General features: G+C 35.7%; 1 protein-coding gene across 3 annotated transcripts in view; it reads right to left on the bottom strand.

Annotated features, from left to right (window-relative positions):
• Positions 1-2,279: 2,279 nt before the first annotated feature.
• EPC2 (enhancer of polycomb homolog 2) overlaps positions 2,280-19,066 on the bottom strand; it is a 149,652-nt gene continuing 132,865 nt past the window's right edge. For 2 of the 3 annotated variants that reach the window (XM_007964942.3, XM_007964943.3), the window contains 5 exons: positions 18,656-18,999; positions 8,695-8,831; positions 6,724-6,883; positions 5,475-5,808; positions 2,280-4,180 (listed from right to left, as the gene is read on the bottom strand). In XM_007964942.3, the coding sequence (XP_007963133.1) occupies positions 4,108-4,180; positions 5,475-5,808; positions 6,724-6,883; positions 8,695-8,831; positions 18,656-18,999 (1,048 nt within the window). In that variant the 3' untranslated portion in view covers positions 2,280-4,107. The remainder of the gene's footprint in view (positions 4,181-5,474; positions 5,809-6,723; positions 6,884-8,694; positions 8,832-18,655; positions 19,000-19,066) is intronic. The other variant, XM_073019675.1, reaches the window with a different exon arrangement.

Here is a 19,066-nt window from a genome sequence, read left to right as displayed (position 1 = left end):
CTGCAACACTATTCACAATAGCAAAGACTTGGAACCAACCCAATGCCCATCAATGATAGACTGGATAAAGAAAATGTGGCACATATACACCACGGAATACTATGCAGCCTTAAAAAAGGATGAGTTAATGTCTTTGCAGGGACATGGATGAAGCTGGAAACCATCATTCTCAGCAAATGAACACAGGAACAGAAAACCAACCACCACATGTTTTCACTCATAAGTGAGAGTTGATCAATGAGAACACATGGACACAGGGAGGGGAACATCACCCACTGGGGCCTGTTGGGGGGGTGGGGGGTCAGGGGAGGGGTAGCATTAGGAGAAATACCTAATGTAGATAACGAGTCGATAGGTGCAGCAAACCACCACGGCATCTGTATATCTATGTAACAAACCTGCATGTTCTGCATATGTATCCTAGAACTTAAAAGTGTATATATATTATATACACGTATGTGTGTATATATATGTGTATATATATTTATATATATATATGCTGTAAACTGTATGCTCAGGGGTAGAGCTCATATAATTTGCTTCCTTAATAAGCAACCAATGACACACAGGGCCACATGTGCGCTTCCATGAAGTTTCTCAGTGTGGCCTCTTTCATGGAGTTTCAAGAACTTGCTCATCTTATAGGTGGGGAAACAGATCTGGAAAGAGCTAAATCAGCCAAGACCTGGACCAGACCTTGCTCCCATTGCTTTGTGTTGAGAGCTTTAGCACTTACTGGCTAGGTCCAGCAGGCAGAAGAGAATATTTGGATTTCCTCAGTGGATGGCTAGAAGCCACAGTTAGATATAATTCACTCAGTCTTGCGGTGTAATAGTTGGGAGGCTGTCTTCTAAATGAAATTCTGAACTACTACGGATGCTGCTAACAAGTGGACTGAGAAATAGAATAAATACTTCTTTGTGGAGGGCTTCTTTCATGTTAAAGGTAGAAGGCAGTGGTTAGAAGTGTGGACTCCTAAGTGTAACTCCTCAGTAACTTAACAGCTATGTGACACAGAGTAAGTTACCTAACTTCTCTAAACTTCATCTTCCTGATCTTTAAAATGGCAAAAATAATATTACTAAACAGGATTGTCAGGAGTAAATGAATAAGTCATTAAGAGAGAACACTACATGCCCCATGATGTTAGCTATTATGATGCTGCTGTCAGCAATGAAAAACATCGCTTATCTTACAGGATATAATATTCAGAATCCCTTGAGATATCCTTACCTTTTAAAATTTGGAAGTTTGCCAAGTCAGTTAAGAAACAACAAAACACTTCTGTCACAAGTATATTATTGATCAACAAAATCTGTTGAAAAGTGTAGCATCATACTCAAATACAGCAGTACATACTAGGGAAGTTTCTGAAATGTTGGTCCTCCTTGTTCTCCCACTTCACGCTTAAAACAACCTTAGTAATAAAACACCTAGCACAGTTGCAAATACATTCCTATTTTTTAAAAAGCCAGAATATACGTGTGTATATGTGTTATGTATATAGTTTTAAAATGTGCCCTATGCATTTTTTAGTTTTTTCCTTGGTATTTTGCAAAACAAAACAAATCCTCAAATATACTTAGAGCTACATCATAAAAATGACCTTAAATTATTGGGAAAGGAAGGAGGTATACTCTCTTTATGAAGGTAGAGAAATAAGAAAAATACAATTAAAAATGTTCTTATCTATGTTGAATTAAGAATATCCTACCATGTGAGAGTTACCCGTTTTATTTTTTAAAAACTTACCCACCTCCACCCATTCCAAAGAAACACATTCTCCAAGGATTCTGAAAGCTTACTGGACTCCGAGGACACTAATTTCCTGAGAAAACTAAGAAAGCAGTGCCGTCCAGTGCAGAAATAAACTATTCTTCAGTTTAATAAAGTGAAAACAAATATTTGTCACTTAAGTTTTTGAAAAACAATGGAAAATGTGTATGTACGTAACTGAAATGCCATCCATGAAACAGTTACAACCAACAAAATAAGGAAGGCTTATGTTTCTATTTTACTTCAAAAGGAACAAATCAATTGGTCATCAGTCTTATAAGTTCTGGATTTGCCACCACCTCCAGAAACCGTACAAATGGATAGTTCTTTTGTTTTACTTATTTATAACATATATATCACATAAGGCAAATTCACTTCATGCTTTACTTCAGTAAAATGGGGAAAAAAGCTTTCTCTGCAATTGGCACTAAAGTTGTTTTAAGTTCTTAATAGCAAGGAGATACATCCAACTATAAGCAGAATGAACACAGTCATAATACATATCAAACCAAAATTATTTCCTTTATATAATCAGCAATGAGTAACTCCAGAGGTAGTATGGCAGAAACGAGCATGGATCCTATCAGGCCACAACCAAGACAAAATTAATATTTTTTCTATGGTTTTGATCATAAATTGCTTTACACATTTAGGACCTGAATAAAAACCACTTTCACCAGAAATCTTGGCCCATTAATTCAACTGACATATCAATTTACAACTTTCAGGACTGCAGATATAAAAAATGTAAAGTATAAAATTATGTAAGTTTGAAATGGTTTTAATTGTATTCATTAAAAATATTTACATTTCCCAGTACTTACTTGACAAAACCCCCTTGCAATATAATTCTACTCTAAACTTTTATTTATAAAATGAGGCTCACTTATGACATTTCAATGACTGCGATACTGCAAATTACTTACATTCTGTAAAATATCTTACGAACTTTCATATCAAAGGTAGTTTATATTGGATTATCGGAAACCCAATAGAGCCCACAGATGAGCTTCCTATAGTTCTTTTCATTAATGCTTGGAAAGCATGTGAACATGAAAAGTGCTGTTAAGTGCTATCATCTCCCTTAAATTTTCACTTATACTGTGTGCACATTGTGAAATAAACACATATGCAGCATGTCCATGTTTTGATATGTATTTTTTATTTCCCTGCAGTTTTCACTTATCAAGAACAAGTAACAGGGAAAGTTGTCTGAACTAGTGCATAAACAAACATTCTGAAACACCACTACACGTATCTAATTTACAAGAACCGTATAAAAAAAGTCACTAAAACACTACACTATGAAGGTGTCCAACGCTTACAGTCAGACTTTTTCCAACCCGTTACTTGCCTTGTAGCCACAGGAAAACTCTCCAAAATTGAAAAGACAATCTTGCCACAACCCTCCCCCCTCCCAACACCTGGGATGGCTCGATATCTAGACTTCCAATAATTATTGCAATGATATAATGCAATACATACCTGGTAAAGTATCTTTTATGTGGTGTGTTACAGTTTTAAAGCCAGTTAAAATATGCAGCCTTCAGATAAAATGTAATCCTCGAAAAATTTTCATATCTGCACAGTTTAAATGTGCTAGACGCATAATTTTTCCTATTCCATTTTTTGTGTAATTATTTTTTATAAATTGGTATTATAAATAGAAATATACATTCAAAATACATGGAAAAGTGAGTTACTACATTAAATTTGCATGTATCGATCCATCCCTTTCCCCTGCACAGTAATAGAAAATACTATTTTGCCTTGAACTTCATATTTGACAGTGAAATGCCACTAAAGTATTTACCAAAAAGTCCATCTAGTCAAATTGTGAAACAAAATGAACCAAGTGAAAACTTTACAGTTCCTTTAGAAAAAAATTACAAGAATTTCATTTCCTAGCTATGAATCTTTAACTTTTTAGACACAAAGTTGGATTTATTTTTACAAGATACAAAATGTAAACATGGCAAAATAAATAGTTAAAACAAGTGATGCAGGATCCCATTTCATGCTCATGATCCCATTAAAGAATTATTTTTTAAAATCCATTCAGTTGCAAATTCAAGTGCAAAAGCATGATGATGAATATCTACTATTCAAGTAACAGAAATAATATTGATGATACAAATAAACTATTTTACAAGGTAGTGATTTTCCCAATTTTACAAAATATACATCATATATGGATTTAACATCCAATATACTATAGTCCATTTAGGTCCATTGTTACACTCTGTGATCCACAGAGTGTTGCCTTTTGCATTCAGCTGGAATATGAATGACTGCACACCGTCAGCACAGGTCAGAGCCACATGTTTTAGGTTATGTCACTTCCATAGCTACTGTTGTCTCTGCTATTCCATTTAAGCCCAATCTTTCTGGTTCGTGGTTCTCTCTATGATAAAGCAAAGAATAAAATAAACATTAATACTCTCTAGAACACTGATGCTACCACTTAGTATTTACAAAAACATTGCTATGTAACTACAACTAAACATGACTTCACAAGAACAATTCCCATTTTTACGATTTCTAGATAGGAATGAGAAAAATTTTTCTTCAGCTCAGAAATTCCAATAATTCCTAATTTTTTTTATTATAGCTATTTACTTAGGAAAGATAATAATTTAACCTAACATTTCAGTAGAAGCCAATGAGAAATTACTTATGAAGTATGTATCACAGGACAAACCAAGTTTTCCTTTTTTTTTTTTTCTGAGAGATGAAGCATATGACACTCAAAAAGAATAATCATTAGGAGCACAGTATTACTGAAATTATTTTCCACTAGAGTTTAATTCTATAGGCTTAAGATCATGTATTAACCTATGCAAATCAATTTTTTTCTGATTCACTGTTCTCCTTGTATTAGTGTCATAGACAGAAATATAAAAACATTCTAAAATATATTATAGATGTACATTAATCCTAGAATATTCTCATTAACATACATAAAGTAATTTACTTTCCCTTTGTGAATGATGCTAAAGAAAACACAAATTTGGATGTGAAACCTAAACTCTGGCACGGAGTTAATCATAACAACTCTCATCTTCCAGACTGCCTAAACTATAAAACACTAGACAAGAGTAACTTCACGCCTGTAATCCCAGCACTTTGGAAGGCTGAGGCGGGTGGATCAACACGTCAGGAGATCAAGACCATCCTGGCCAACATAGTGAAACCCCGTCTCTACTAAAAATACAAAAATTAGCCAGGTGTGGTGGCAAGCGCCTGTAGTCCCAGCTACTTGGGAGACTGAGGCAGGAGAATCGCTTGAACCCAGTAGGCGGAGCTTGCAGTGAGCCGAGATTGTGCCACTGCACTCCAGACTGGGCAAGACAGCCAGACTCCATCTTGGGGGTGGGGTGGGGGGGGGGAAGTAACTGAAGCTTCTAACATAGACTGTGATGTGTTTGACAATTTGATGTCCTTTTCTTTCTTTTCCTTTCTCTCTCTCTACTACTACTCTCCCTTTCTCTAATAATCCTACTAGGTTGGCATTTAAGCATCCTACTAGGCACCTTAAACAAATAACTAAGTCGCAGAACTTTATACAGATCTTCAATATCTATTGAAAATCATGTCTGTCAATAAACACCTATTGCTTGAGCAGTGTAAAAAAAAGTCTTTTTCTTCCCACAGGACAGCCAGCACAAAGGGTTCTCATCACTGAAACACACACACACCTTGCTATGCTGCTGATGGCACTGCTGGGAGTAACCTTTGGCACTCTGTCCATACTGGCAGCAACTGTGGCAAGTTTTAAGGCTGTTGGCGATGGTGCTGAAGTCCGTGTATTGATATGCACATTGACTGGAGAAACAACACTGACATTATTGAGGTGCACTGCATTTGTCAGGCAGGAATTGTTCATGGGAAGTGTCTGAGGACTGCTTGTGCACAATGCTGGGATTAAGTGGTTTGTAGTGGTGTGGCCAACTGTCCTTACAAGTTGTACAGCTGAAATCCCTGGGCTAGATGATAAAGCCATATTGGTGGAGTATAATGTTTTAGAGGTTCCTGAAAAAGAAAAAAGTCATTCAATTAGTATCATGAGACATCAATAAAACTATTTTTAGAAGTTTAATAAAAATAAATACAAATATTTGTATTTGAATTGAATGCCAAGTTAACTTTTCACACACTGATCTCTCCAAAGGGAGCTTCTGATCACTAAGTAGAATGTACTAATCTGCTACAACCCCCAAAACATCCTCTTTCTACTGGTCTACAAAAAAGAGCTTTGCAAAGTATTCTGCCGCCTATATCTGGGCAACTGTGGAGTTAAGTATAACAGGACAGATGGAAATGACAGTTGGGTTTCCCTAAGAATGCACACACGCATGAATATTAGTAAAAATGGACAATCAGGCTCATGAGTATATATAAAAGCAACTGGAAAATCCTAGGGTCTGAGAGGTAGCTGAAGGATGATAGGAATAGCAAGTTTTTGCGGACTCAAGGTACTAAGAAGCAGACAGGGTTTCATGGCAATACTCTATTTAAAGAGGGGGAGCCAGAGGAAGTATGCCTATGAGTGGTATGTAAGAGCGGGAGGGCAAACCTGATTTCCAGTTTATTACTGTCCTGGGTTATATTTCACCTTTTTATCAATGCATGGATGATTCAATGGGGATGGTTAGCTCAACAGATTTCCTAAGATGTGAGGCAACTGACAGCATGTGAATGAAACCAGGAAGGGTAGAGTGTTACACAGGTATGTATTCAATGGATGAGGGAGAAAACAAGGAGTAGATTCTACGTGAATTCTAGAAACATCTAGCTATTTCTCCCTATCTTTCCAAAGAAATCCTAAAGAGTCCTGATGGACTTCTTATACACATTTTCCCCTTGGATAAAAAAACAAAAACCATACTCCCAGTTACTGAGTTACAACTTCAAGAAAGTAGGTACCATGTGAAACCCCAGCTGTACCTGAAGGCTGGACAACACCGTTTATGTTGTTGTGGCCAGTGTTCTGTTCCTTGGCTACCTCACTGCGACTTGGAACAGGTGCACTGACCACTGCAGATGCAGCAAAGTGGGCGCTTGCTGAGTCAAGTGTTTTAGACATACAGTCAGAGGTGCTTGAGCCCTATAGAATGAACAAAGATAAATTCTCTAATTTTTAGATGTAATTTTATGAACATATTAAGGGATGGGGCAAACCCAAGAGGCTGTTGCCTTTCTAACCTTGAACAATTATAAGTGTTTAGATTAAGAGATCTAGGATTCCATAGACGATTTTTGGTATACGAAGCAGGGAAGTGAACAAAAACTGGGAAGTTATTTCTGAGAAAGAACTAGAGATTAAATAACCCAAGGCTTTAATGTTCTATTAATTTTTCCAGTAAATATTAATGAATGCTTTTAAAAATGCTTGACAAACTAGATACTTGGATAAAATGAAATCAGAGAGATAATTAATATACATTTTTGTCACAACGTGAAAACCTATCTTGGCCTAACCCTGAAACAGGCTGAAAATACTTCAGGCTGGTTAACCAAGAGATTCAGAAAAAGCAAAGAAAGTAAAATTAAATAGCCATTCCTCCTTCATTCTGTATAAAACTGGTTACTAAGTCCTACAGCCCTAGTCCTTGAGCAAGTCCCAGATACACCTGGATGTCACAGGAGTGTTGGGTTCCAAAGTCACTGAGATACTCATGTTACTGGAGTCAGGATCTTTAAAGTCAGTGTACTGACCCTTTGAGAATGGGCTGAACCACAACGGGCAGATTCTAGCCTGAGAGCTCACAAAATATAACCAAGATTGAGTAAATCTCAGTTACTACTTTAGAAGTGGTTTTAGAATTATAGAGCAATAAAATTTAAGACCTAAAATGCAAGGTTTATGTTTTTCAGGTGGTTCAAATTTGAAATAGATTTCTTAGTTTTGTTTTTAGTGGCTTAAAATAGAAATTTATTATCATATAGTTCTGTAGGCCAGAAGTCCACAATGAAGCTTATGGGGTTAAAATCAAGGTGTTGGCAAGGCTGGTTCCTTCTGGCAATTATGGTTTTACGAAGTATTTTTATTCTTATCTCTAGCATCTTTATTTAGTGGTGTCTACAAACAACTTCCCTTAGTGGCAATTTTCTTCTTCATTTTTAAAAACTTTTATTTATTATTAATTTTTTTGAGACACAGTCTGACTCCATCACCCAGGCTGGAGTGCAGTGGTGAGATTTAGCTCACTGAAACTTCCCCTTCAGAGTTCAAGTGATTCTCATGCTCCAGTCTCCCAAGTAGCTTGGCTTACAGGTATGTACCACCATGCCCAGTTAATTTTTGTATTTTTAGTAGAGACAGGGTTTTGCCATGTTGGCCAGGCTGATCTCGAACTTCCGACCTCAAGTGATCTGCCTGCCTCAGCTGCCCAAAGTGCTGGGATTACAGGCGTGAGCCACCATGCCTGGCTGCAATTTTCTTCAACAGGAAAATGTGATTCACAATGGCAAGGCATTATGCTGTTAATATATTGCACAATTCAACTGAATTACTGCCCAGCTTATGAAGCACATCCACATGGCACTTAAACACATAGTTTAGGAAGTGGTTAGGAAAGTTATATCTTTCAAAAAAATCTTCTTTGGGGAAGTAGAGGTGGAGAATGATTCTTACAACTGCATATATAATTACTTCTATAAATTCTCAACAACCCTTCAAAAAATTTAAAATACCGTATCTGGCTCCAGAACTCTTCTCAAAGTATTAAGAGACTAGTTTATAAGCTAGTCACTTAAAATTACGTACATTAACTGAAAAGAAATTCAGGTTAGAGCCCCCAAATCAAGAGTGGCAAAACCAAGATTATCTTCTTGGTATCTGACTTGACTAAAATGGAATAAAACTACATATTGATGAAAGAAACAGACATAACTATGACAAAAAGAGCAGTTTACCTGTGCTTTTGGATGTGTCTGTTGCGAGGAATGCTGAGATTGCTGTTTCTGCTGAAGCTGGGCAAGTTGCTGCCTTTGCATCTGAACTAACTGCTGCTGATGTGTCTGAAACTGCTCTTCTGTGATACCCCCTGTTACTGGTAAACAACATGAATTTTGGAAATGAGTACGTTTTAAAAGATTTTTAATAACATAAGCAGAATATAAATTTACTCCACAAGATGAAAGCAATAACAAACTACAATATGGATTATCAGAAAATAATCTAATGAAAATGGCAAATCTTTCATCAAGTGTGGTGTATGCTTGTATCTGTGATCTCCATCACATGCTAAGAAAAGTGCCTAAATGTAGTTTTTGTTGAATAATATAGTTCTAACATGAATATTTTACCATTTATTCAGACTTAACATCTTTGAGATCACTCTTAATTCTCTACATTATGACGAGCAAGTAATGAGAAAAACTTTTGATTTATTCATGTTAATAATAATAAAATAATCACTAAGTTATAGCCTTAATAAGAAAGCAGGACCATCTGCAAGACTGTCAATGATTTTTACTGCTGGTTTCATATAATATTGAAGTGAAAATATTTTATTCTCTGATTACAAATCAAAGTAGAGAACAACATTCATCTAACATAACCATAAACTATAATTTAAGCCATTGGATTCAATGTCTAAAGTAAATCCATCTATAAAAATATGGGCTAGAAATCAGACAAGTATTCAGAAAACTGAAATATGTATCCTCAGATGTAATAAATTCTATTGTGACCAACTGTGTTAAAAGTGTGTTTCAAATGAAAACAAAATATTTTGTTGTTTTTAACAAAAACAAAAATATTTTTGAGTTGGTAGATCATAGATAAAATATTGCCAACCAGCTGCATTTTTTGAAAAAATCAGCTAAGTTACAGAAACCATTTTTCTCAAAGAAATGTAAACAAAATTTCAGTCGTTGATATATCAGCAAATGATTGATAAATTGATTTAGAGAACACAAAGACATTTCCATGGAAGTCAGTACAATATTAGAGTCAAGAAAAATTAAATGACATGAGAAGAAATGTACTTTAGAGTAATTTTGCTCTATTTTTTAACTGCTCGCTTTCCTTTCTCCCAATTATTTCAATCAACAAATATTTACTATCTACTATAATGCCGAATGCTGCAGTAAGAGTTACAGTGAATACAGGGGAAAATAAGAAGAGGATCTCTGTTACAAAGTCCTGGAATGTAGTTGGAAGGAAAAGACAGACATAAGAAATACCAATTAATGAATCAACCTTTACATGTAATTGAGTGATCTAATCAATATGACCTAAAGGAGTTTAGACTGGCAACTATAGCCTCAATCTAGCTTACTCAACTCTCCCAAGTTTTCTGTTGAGTAGGATCACACATAAATAATTAAAAAAAAATATTTATGGTAAATTAGACATATAACAAGTTATGCCTAGTATAGTCTATTTTCTATGAAAAAGGAGTTATGCCCCAGAAATGAACAAAGCTTTGGATATACTCTCATTTCTATTCCACAATATTATCATTAAAATTTGTATTGGACTAGGAGGGGAAAACAGTTCTTAGATAGCAATGTTATTTTTAAAAGATTCAAAACCTTGGGGCTATTACAGTGCTCACTCTAAAATTTTAAAATTACCTGTATTTTTGAAGTACACATTAGTTATCTTACTGAATTACCAACAAAATCAAATGTCTTTCTTTGCACATGTTAAATTCACTGCAAGTGTTCTATTTTTAAATGAAAAATTTTTTTTTAAATTCTAAATTTATAATCTTCAAACTCAAATGAAAATGTGAAGTATTCATGAATTTCCAGCTGTTTGAAAACCTTGGGAAAAGAGATGAAAAATAGTTTATTAGATACAAAGACAGAAAGAAAAATATTAAATTAAACCCAAATAAATCTGTTTAAGTCCTATGTGTACAGTTCACCAATTCAAAAGAAATGGACTTGAAATCTGGTATTATTACAACAGTCCTTAAGTCCAGTGTCAAATGTGTCCAGAGTTGAGCTTTACGCTCTGGTGAAAAGGTGAGAGGCACAATGATTAATATTAAGTGAGGAATAAGCCAAATAAGAATATATACTTTCAGTGGCTATTTCAAAATTGAGAGAGAAGAATGAGAATTTTTTCTTCTTTCTAAAATCTTTTAAGTCAGCTGATAAAATCTTATTAATTCAGAATAAAGTATATATCTAAATTAGTAGAAAGAACAAATTCCTGTTTTTTGGAGGTAGAGTCTTGCTCTATTGCCCAGGCTGGAGTGCAGTGGTACAATGATAGCTCACTGCAGCCTTGAACTCCTGGGTTCAAGTGATCTTCCCGCCTCAGCCTCCTGAGTAGTGAGTAGTTGGAACTACAGGTGCATGGCATCACACCTGGCTAATTTTTTAAATTTTTTGTATACCCAGGGTCTCACTATGTTGCCCAGGTTGGCCTCCAATTCATGGCTGCAAGTGATCTGCCTGCCTCAGTCTCCCAAAGTGTTGGAATTACAGGCATGAGCCACTGTGACCAGCCCAAATTGCTACTTTTTAACAACAACAAAAATATTTTTTGGGTTGGTAAATCATAGATAAAATATTGCCAACTAGCTGTGTTCTACTTGCTTTTATGAACACATGATCATTTGTGTACATATTAAAAACGGAAACAGATAAAACTAGCTGTTTTTTTTGGGTGTCTGCATTTACTGTCCTGTCTTCTTGAGACCATTAATTTGCTCAGGAACCTTATTCTTTTCTCCTCATAGGAAACTCAGAAAATCACAACCTAGTCGCAATCCAAGTTATTCAGACTAATGGTCAGTGTTTCTTAACCTTTTTCAACCTAGATGGACTTTGATACTAAAATTCTCATTTCTGATCCCATTTCTGGTTGAGAATCACTGACACAAATTTAATTTAATTCTATATGTATATACTTTAAAAAATTACATTTTTTTCTTTTCCCCCTCACCTGAATCTCAGTATGTTATATCCATTCTTGGCATCTAGCTCTTTATTATTAAGCAAGGTATTCTGTGCTTGCAACAAGCTGATTTTCCTCATTCAGAATTTTCTAGAGCACTATTTATTATTACTTCAAAACTTTAGACAAAAATCGCCAAGAGTAATCAATGACACAAAATTGGAACACATACAAAATATTCTTTCTAACTCCTTTATTATTTTGGGGTGGAGGAAAAGTGGTATGAAATGCATAGTTTTAATAGCATGGACACAATATTGAATTGCAATTCTCAGGGTTCTCAGGGTTTACTTACTGGTAGGTGGCGGGCGGGGGGAGGGGCAGGAGAAATTTGACTGAAAGCACTTTCTCTACTAATTATTTTTTCTTTCATAAGTTACTGAAATACATCCAGAAGAGATTTCTTACATTGCTCTGGATTCCCAAGAGGCACACATTAAAGTACATCAGAAAGAAGTAATAGTTATAGAGTGAACAAATCTGTTTCAGAATAAGACACAAGACAGGGACCCAGCTTTGGGCGAGGTGATGGTGGCACCAAGGGCAAGTGGGAATGTACAAAAGGGAAATTGAGAATCTCTGCTTCTCTTGCTTAGGGCCAAGCCCAGTTTTTTCACTAGCTGATCTTAAGTTGCTAGCTTAAAAGTGAAATTCATGCTGGTCATAAATCTATCCCATCACATGCCCACAAATCTTATCAATTTAAAAGTAACCATAAATCTGATTGTTTTGTGAAGGCGGGAGTATTTCAATACTCCAGATAGATGAGAAGTATTCCTTTCCCTAAGTAAAATGTTTTGCAACACTTCCTGGGTAACACATTCTATATAACACATTCGGCATACTTGTTATACGATTTTCCCTTTTATATACCCAAATATGTAATTCAGGACATTAGTAAACATACTTGTATTTCTAGATATGTTGTACACAGAACATCTGTTTTTCACGAAAGCCCCTCACCTTTCTGGCTATCTTCTACAGATCTGATTCATTACCTATCTTGTAATTACCAGTCTACTTTTATTCCTCAGATAAATCCATATGCCTTTTCTTAGGTATCTGTCACCATCCTTGGAAAGTAGACTTTGTTTTCAAAGGTCCCAGCCATCCCTCATGAAATGAGTTCCTGTATGGTGTTCTGCCTAGGGTTAACTTCTTAGTGATCAACTAAAAACATACTCTGTGTACCTCCACAGATTTTACACTAACACAATGATTATAAAGCTTTAGGTCCCTGCTTCTTAAGCTTGTGCCCAGAGGTATTCTTGAGTATATGGGAAATCTTTGTTAACTCTGTATTATTTTTGTTGACAAACGAAAAGAACAATCTAAACAGAAATACACTCTGGATCTTCTGGATGATCATTCCACAACAGAGTAGGAACACAGGATTTTTGTGCTTGTGCCTTTGTTTTTTCATCATCTCTTAACTTTTAATGCAGTGTTTCTTAAACTGGCCTAAGATGGATTCTTGGGAAGCCATGAATTTTTCAAATACCAGCCTCGACCAAATTTTCACAGCTTAATGAAGAATACCTAATTTGGTAGTAAAGATTATTTAAAAGTCAAAAAGAATACATTATCTAGTATTTCTTCATCTACCAGGTCAGTCTTTGTTACAAGTTTTTTTTCTTTTTGTCTTTTTTAAGAGACAGGGTCTTTGCCTGGGTGCAGTGGCTCACGTCTGTAATCCCAGCACTTTGGGAGGCTGAGGCAGGTGGATCACCTGAGGTCAGGAGTTCAAGACTAGCCTGGGCAACATGGTGAAACCCCATCTCTGCTAAAAATAAAAAAATTAGCTCGGCGTGGTGGCTCGTGCCTATAATTCCAGCTACTTGGGAGGCTGATGCACGAAAACTGCTTTGCCTGGGAGGCAAAGATTGCAGTGAGCCGGAATCATGCCATTGCACTCCAGTGTGGGCGAGAGAACAACACTCGTCTCAAAAAAAAAAAAAAAAAAAAAAAAAAAAGAGAGAGACAGGGTCTTGCTATGTTGCCCAGGCTGGTCTCAAACTCCTGGCCTCAAGCCATCCTCCCACTTTGTCCTCGCAAAGTGCTGAGATTACAGAGGTGAGTCACTATATCCAGTATTACAAGAGTTTTGGTATATGCTTTATCAAAGATATGCTGACTATATGCAATTTTTGTTTGTTTTAAAGGACAGATCTGGGGCATGATTAAAGAGTAGAGAGAGGGATCTTACATCAAATCTTCTGGGTTAGAGTGGGAAGTCAAATGAAAGCTCATATAAACCACTGGAGCTACTCTGCTGACAAACATATCCAGGAGGGTTGACATTACCTTTCCAGGACTATATACATCTTACAAATGTAACTCTTACAGTGAAAGGCAAACTAACCAATAAACTGAGTCTTTGTGGGTGGGGAGTGGAAAGGTGAGGGGAGTTGGGGAATGGAGAACAAATAGATGTGAGGATAATGAAAAAAGACTAAAAATCCATTTAAACTTCTGAAACTCAAGCCAAATATTTGCAATTGAAACTTCGTTCTTTCCTTTTATACTTTAACTAAAATATTTTAATCCCTTAGGTCTGAATCCATTTCTCACCTCTGGAAGCAACCCTAATCCTTAGCTAGATGCTAAATCACATTATACCAATCCTAAAACTATCATACTTGCACACATTTATGACGATTTAAGAATGAATGGGAAGAGAAACTGAAGAAATTAAAAATCAGGAATTTCTCTTGGAAAACTTTACAAACTTAATGATTTTAGAAACTGGTAATATTAAGATATTTAAAGTTGTCAAAAAGGCTGCTGGTATCTATTCTGTATATTATGACAGGTAAGATAAGAAAAAAGTATCATGTTAATTTGCAACCATGCATTAGTGAAAACTAAAACTAAATGTAAATTAAATCTGTCCTTTCAAATCTGAAAAAGCAAAGCACTTTTAGATACAAAATGTATTTTCTTGAGTTCTGGATTTAAGAACATCATCTCAAAGAATAATACTGTAGTTTCAAAGGATTATCCCCTGTTTATGTGAAGAAATTACATTCTTCATGTACATATTACAATTTGCATGTGCTATTAATTAAGTTCCTTGAAGGTAAGGATTGTCTTGTAAAACTGCAACTTTTAAACATTTAACCCAGTGTTTCCCATATAAGAGACACTAAATGATGTATGAAATTAATTTCTCTTGGTTATTCAATTGTCATATTCACCACAATCAATCTATTCTTTATCCTGCTTTTTTTCTTTGAGAAGTGTTTTTCAATTAAGAGAATATACCTTTATTTTACTTAAAGGTTAACAAAACACATCTCTGCTTTCAAATGAAGTCTTTAGTTTTGGTTCTAATACCTAGGAAACAGTTTTCAATTTTCCTTTAAGTATATAAAAGATAACACACACACACACACATATATATATTTATTTTTTTGAGTCAGGGTCTTACTTTGTCACCCAGGCTGGAGTGCAGTGGCAGGATCTTGGCTCACTGCAGCCTCTACTTCCTGGGTTCAAGAGATCTTCCCCCCTCAGCTGGGACTAGAGGCACGTGCCACCACACCCAGCTAACTTTTGTATTTTTAGTAGAAACTGGGTTTTGCCACGTTGCCCAGCCTGGTCTTGAACTCCTGGCCTCAAGTGATCCACCTGCCTCAGCCTCCCAAAGTGCTGGGATTACAGGCATGATTCACCGTGCCTGGCCTAGAATATATTTTGGACACATGGGTTATGACTTGGAAAACATTAATCAGGGCTATTAACAACATTTAAGAGAAAATTATTTGCCACTAGCCCTCAATTCCACATAAGATGCAGCCCTCTTTTTAATTTTTGTTTAAGAACTAAGGAACTTGCAATATAAATAAAGTGCATTAAACTCATTTGCTGGGATTTCCCAGCTGTGAAATGGACAATTCAGTACTAATAATCTGTTTAGTTCAGTGTTACTCTCTGCCAGGGAAAAGTACAATCCAGTGTTAGTCTTGTTCCCTTATTTTTTGTCTTGTTACTCTTAAAAACAACTGTGCTCTCACGACCAAGCCCACTAAGAACAAGCAGAAGGAAAAAGTATTCAAGACACATAGATTAAAAAAACCAAACACGTGAGGATCCCATTCTTTTGCTGTATCCTTAAATACATGAGGATACATCCATCAAAAGTAAAAATATAGTTTTCTAAAACTCCCTCATCCTTCTATTTAGGTAGATGAGGAAATTCCTATCCGTATTCATGGAATTATAACTGAATTCACTTAAAATTATTATCTAACCAGAACTAAGAAATCTATATAATGAATATAACTGATACAAATCATTAAATTATAAGTTTTCAATTATTTTTTTAAATGCTGTTAAAAAACTTTTTTCATTATGTATTTGTATTGCCATGCCTATTATTTTAAAACAAAATACATCTGTTGAAAACAAAAAACCTTGTGGTCCCAGTGACTAGAGGAGTCACAGTCAAGAAGAATGAGTTCAAACAAAATCTTTTACTCTAGGAATAAATTACTAAATAAGACAGATATGATTTCAAAACACTGAATTCTAATGTACCTTAGTTGTTGCTTAAGTCTTAAAATTTTTTAAGGAAAGAAATGGTACTGTGTTGAGGGTATTAAAAAATTTCAGATAGGAAAAATCACACAGACCAAAAAGATTATTTTTTTTCTAATGGTAAGGTAAAGATAAAAATACAAAAAAATCTTGTTGTCTATGATGTTAACATTGCCTACTTGTGACTTAAATTCCCTGAGAAGTACATGCACGCCTAACGTAACAGTTTAAATGCTTATTTTATGTTGTATGGTAGTGTCATAGGATTATAGAGGTGATTATAATGGAACTATTTAAGTCGCATTAACTTATATTTTGGACCAATACATATGTCGTATTGATGATATAACAATATATACAGGCCGGGTGCGGTGGCTCAAGCCTGTAATCCCAGCACTTTGGGAGGCCGAGACAGGCGGATCACGAGGTCAGGAGATCGAGACCATCCTGGCTAAAACGGTGAAACCCCATCTCTACTAAAAAATACAAAAAAAACTAGCCGGGCGAGGTGGCGGGCGCCTGTAGTCCCAGCTACTCGGGAGGCTGAGTCAGGAGAATGGCCTGAACCCGGGAGGCGGAGCTTGCAGTGAGCTGAGATCTGGCCACTGCACTCCAGCCTGGGCGGCAGAGCGAGACTCCGTCTCAAAAAAAAAAATAACAATATATACAACACATATATACTTTCTGGAAAAAAGTCAAGTTAAATCTAGAGTTAATCTGGAATGTATAGTACGAAGCTGAAAATATCTGACAATGTTCACGCTGAGAAGGAAGACATTAAAATCACTTTTTAATGTGGTATATACATCAGCAGAGAAAACAATCAGCCTACGGTCAAATGTAATTATAAATGCCTCTATATGGTATGTTTTAAACTCTCTTTTTGGGAAAAATTATTTTGAGAATGTTTAGTACAGGAATTCCATTTAGCTAAATAAATTGGAACTTTGTCTTAGAGCTGGCTGAAAAAAGATCTGATTTAATACTTGTCAACTTTCTACTATCTTTAGATTTGTAATAATCCTGCAGCCTCAAATTGTATTACACATTTATCCATTTCAGCTTCAAGCACTCTTTCAACTTCACAGACTCATGAACTTTATATAATGGGAGGCCATTTTCCTTACCTAAGTTCGTTTAGGAGAAAATTAACCAACTAATTTGGATAAATGATATGCCAATTTCTAATCATTCAAACAAATCCAATATTTCATTATAACCTTTAAACAAATCATTGTACGAGTCAAGTTGGAAAAGAGGCAGTTCAGTAGCTAAAAGAGACTGAACATTATTGAGACCAATCAAGCTAAAGTGATTTATGATCACTGTAAGGAAGTTTAAATATAATAATTTCACATCCTAGAATGTATCATCCAGGAAGTAATTTAGAAATACAAAAAAAAAAAAGGTATCAACAGTGTAAGTCTCTATGTTAGTCTTGGGATACAATGCATATATACAATGTATACATTATAAAGATATTTATAAATTATACATACTTGCATACATGTGATAAACAGACCACAGAAGAAAACAAATCAAAATTGTACCTTAGATTCTCCAGATATTATACATTATTTACAATGTACCTGTCATAAAAATATTACATTAATTTGAATACATCTCTTAAAAATGAAAAAACTTCCTGATCTAACTAGAGGTAAGCTATCGGACAAAAATTATTATTCATAGGGGCTGGGCACAATGGCTCATGCCTATAATCCTAGCACTTTGGGAGGCTGAGGCAGGTGGATCACCTGAGGTCAGGATTTCGAGACCAACCGGGCCAACACGGCGAAACCCTGTCTCTACTAAAAATAAATACAAAAATTAGCTGGGCATGGTGGTGTGCTCCTGTAGTCCCAGCTATTTGGGAGGCTGAGACAGGAGAATCGCTTGAACCCAGGAGGCAGAGGTTGCAGTGAGCTGAGATCATGCCACTGCACTCCAGACTGGGTGATAACAGCGAGACTCCATCTAAAAAAAAAAAAAAAAAAAAAATTATTCACAGGGAGTCTCCTAAAAATCATTTTCCAGAAAGAGTTTTCAAAGGTACTCTCAAGGAGTAATGGTTACATTTAATCAAAGATTACGCACCAAAATGAAAATTACCTTTAACATAAGCAGTAGATAGTACTGTGCTGTGATTATCTGGTAGCAGCTTATAAGCAGTGTGCTTGTAGGGAAGTCTGTATGCCTTTCTGCCTACATTTACCACACCAGGAATACACCCGAAATAGATGTCAGTGGTTTTACAGTACTAGTTAGGACAATTTGGTTAAAATGTGAGGCAGAACAGTACAATTTTGTTTCTTAGGTTGGGGAAAAAAATGCAGTAGGTTAAGATAAAATTCCTTTCCCAATAAAATTAAGTAAAAAAGAATAGCAGGATATACTTTTAACACAGCAACAGCTTACCTGATATGCCATTCTTGCTGGTGTTCAATAAAGCTACAGATGCTGCAGAAACTCTTTTATTGTTCACAGTCTGCCCTGGTTTTCTTGAGGTACATTCTTCACTATCACTGTCCTGTAAATTTAGTAGCCTTGGCTGGAAACACTGTAGTCGACATGATCTGATATTGCTTAATATTTCAGAAAGGGACAGTCTATTTTCACAATGTTTACTGGAAGCATTGGTCCGAGAGAAATTAGAAGAAAAGTCTATAGTTTGGGAAGAGCTTGAAAAACTATTCAGCATTTCAGGGTCTATCTGTTTTAGGACTGGGTCATGTTCTGTGGATATTCGGTCCATTATGACCCTGAAAAGCAAAATAAAACCAAACATTAACTAAGACAGCTGAACATTTTTTCTTTGTCTCCTGTTCC

This window comes from Chlorocebus sabaeus, chromosome 10 (assembly GCF_047675955.1).
Source record: "Chlorocebus sabaeus isolate Y175 chromosome 10, mChlSab1.0.hap1, whole genome shotgun sequence".
In the NCBI taxonomy this organism is placed as follows: Eukaryota; Metazoa; Chordata; class Mammalia; order Primates; family Cercopithecidae; genus Chlorocebus; species Chlorocebus sabaeus.
The sequence above is the reverse complement of the archived record's forward strand: the minus strand, read 5'-3'. Positions and strand labels throughout refer to the sequence as shown.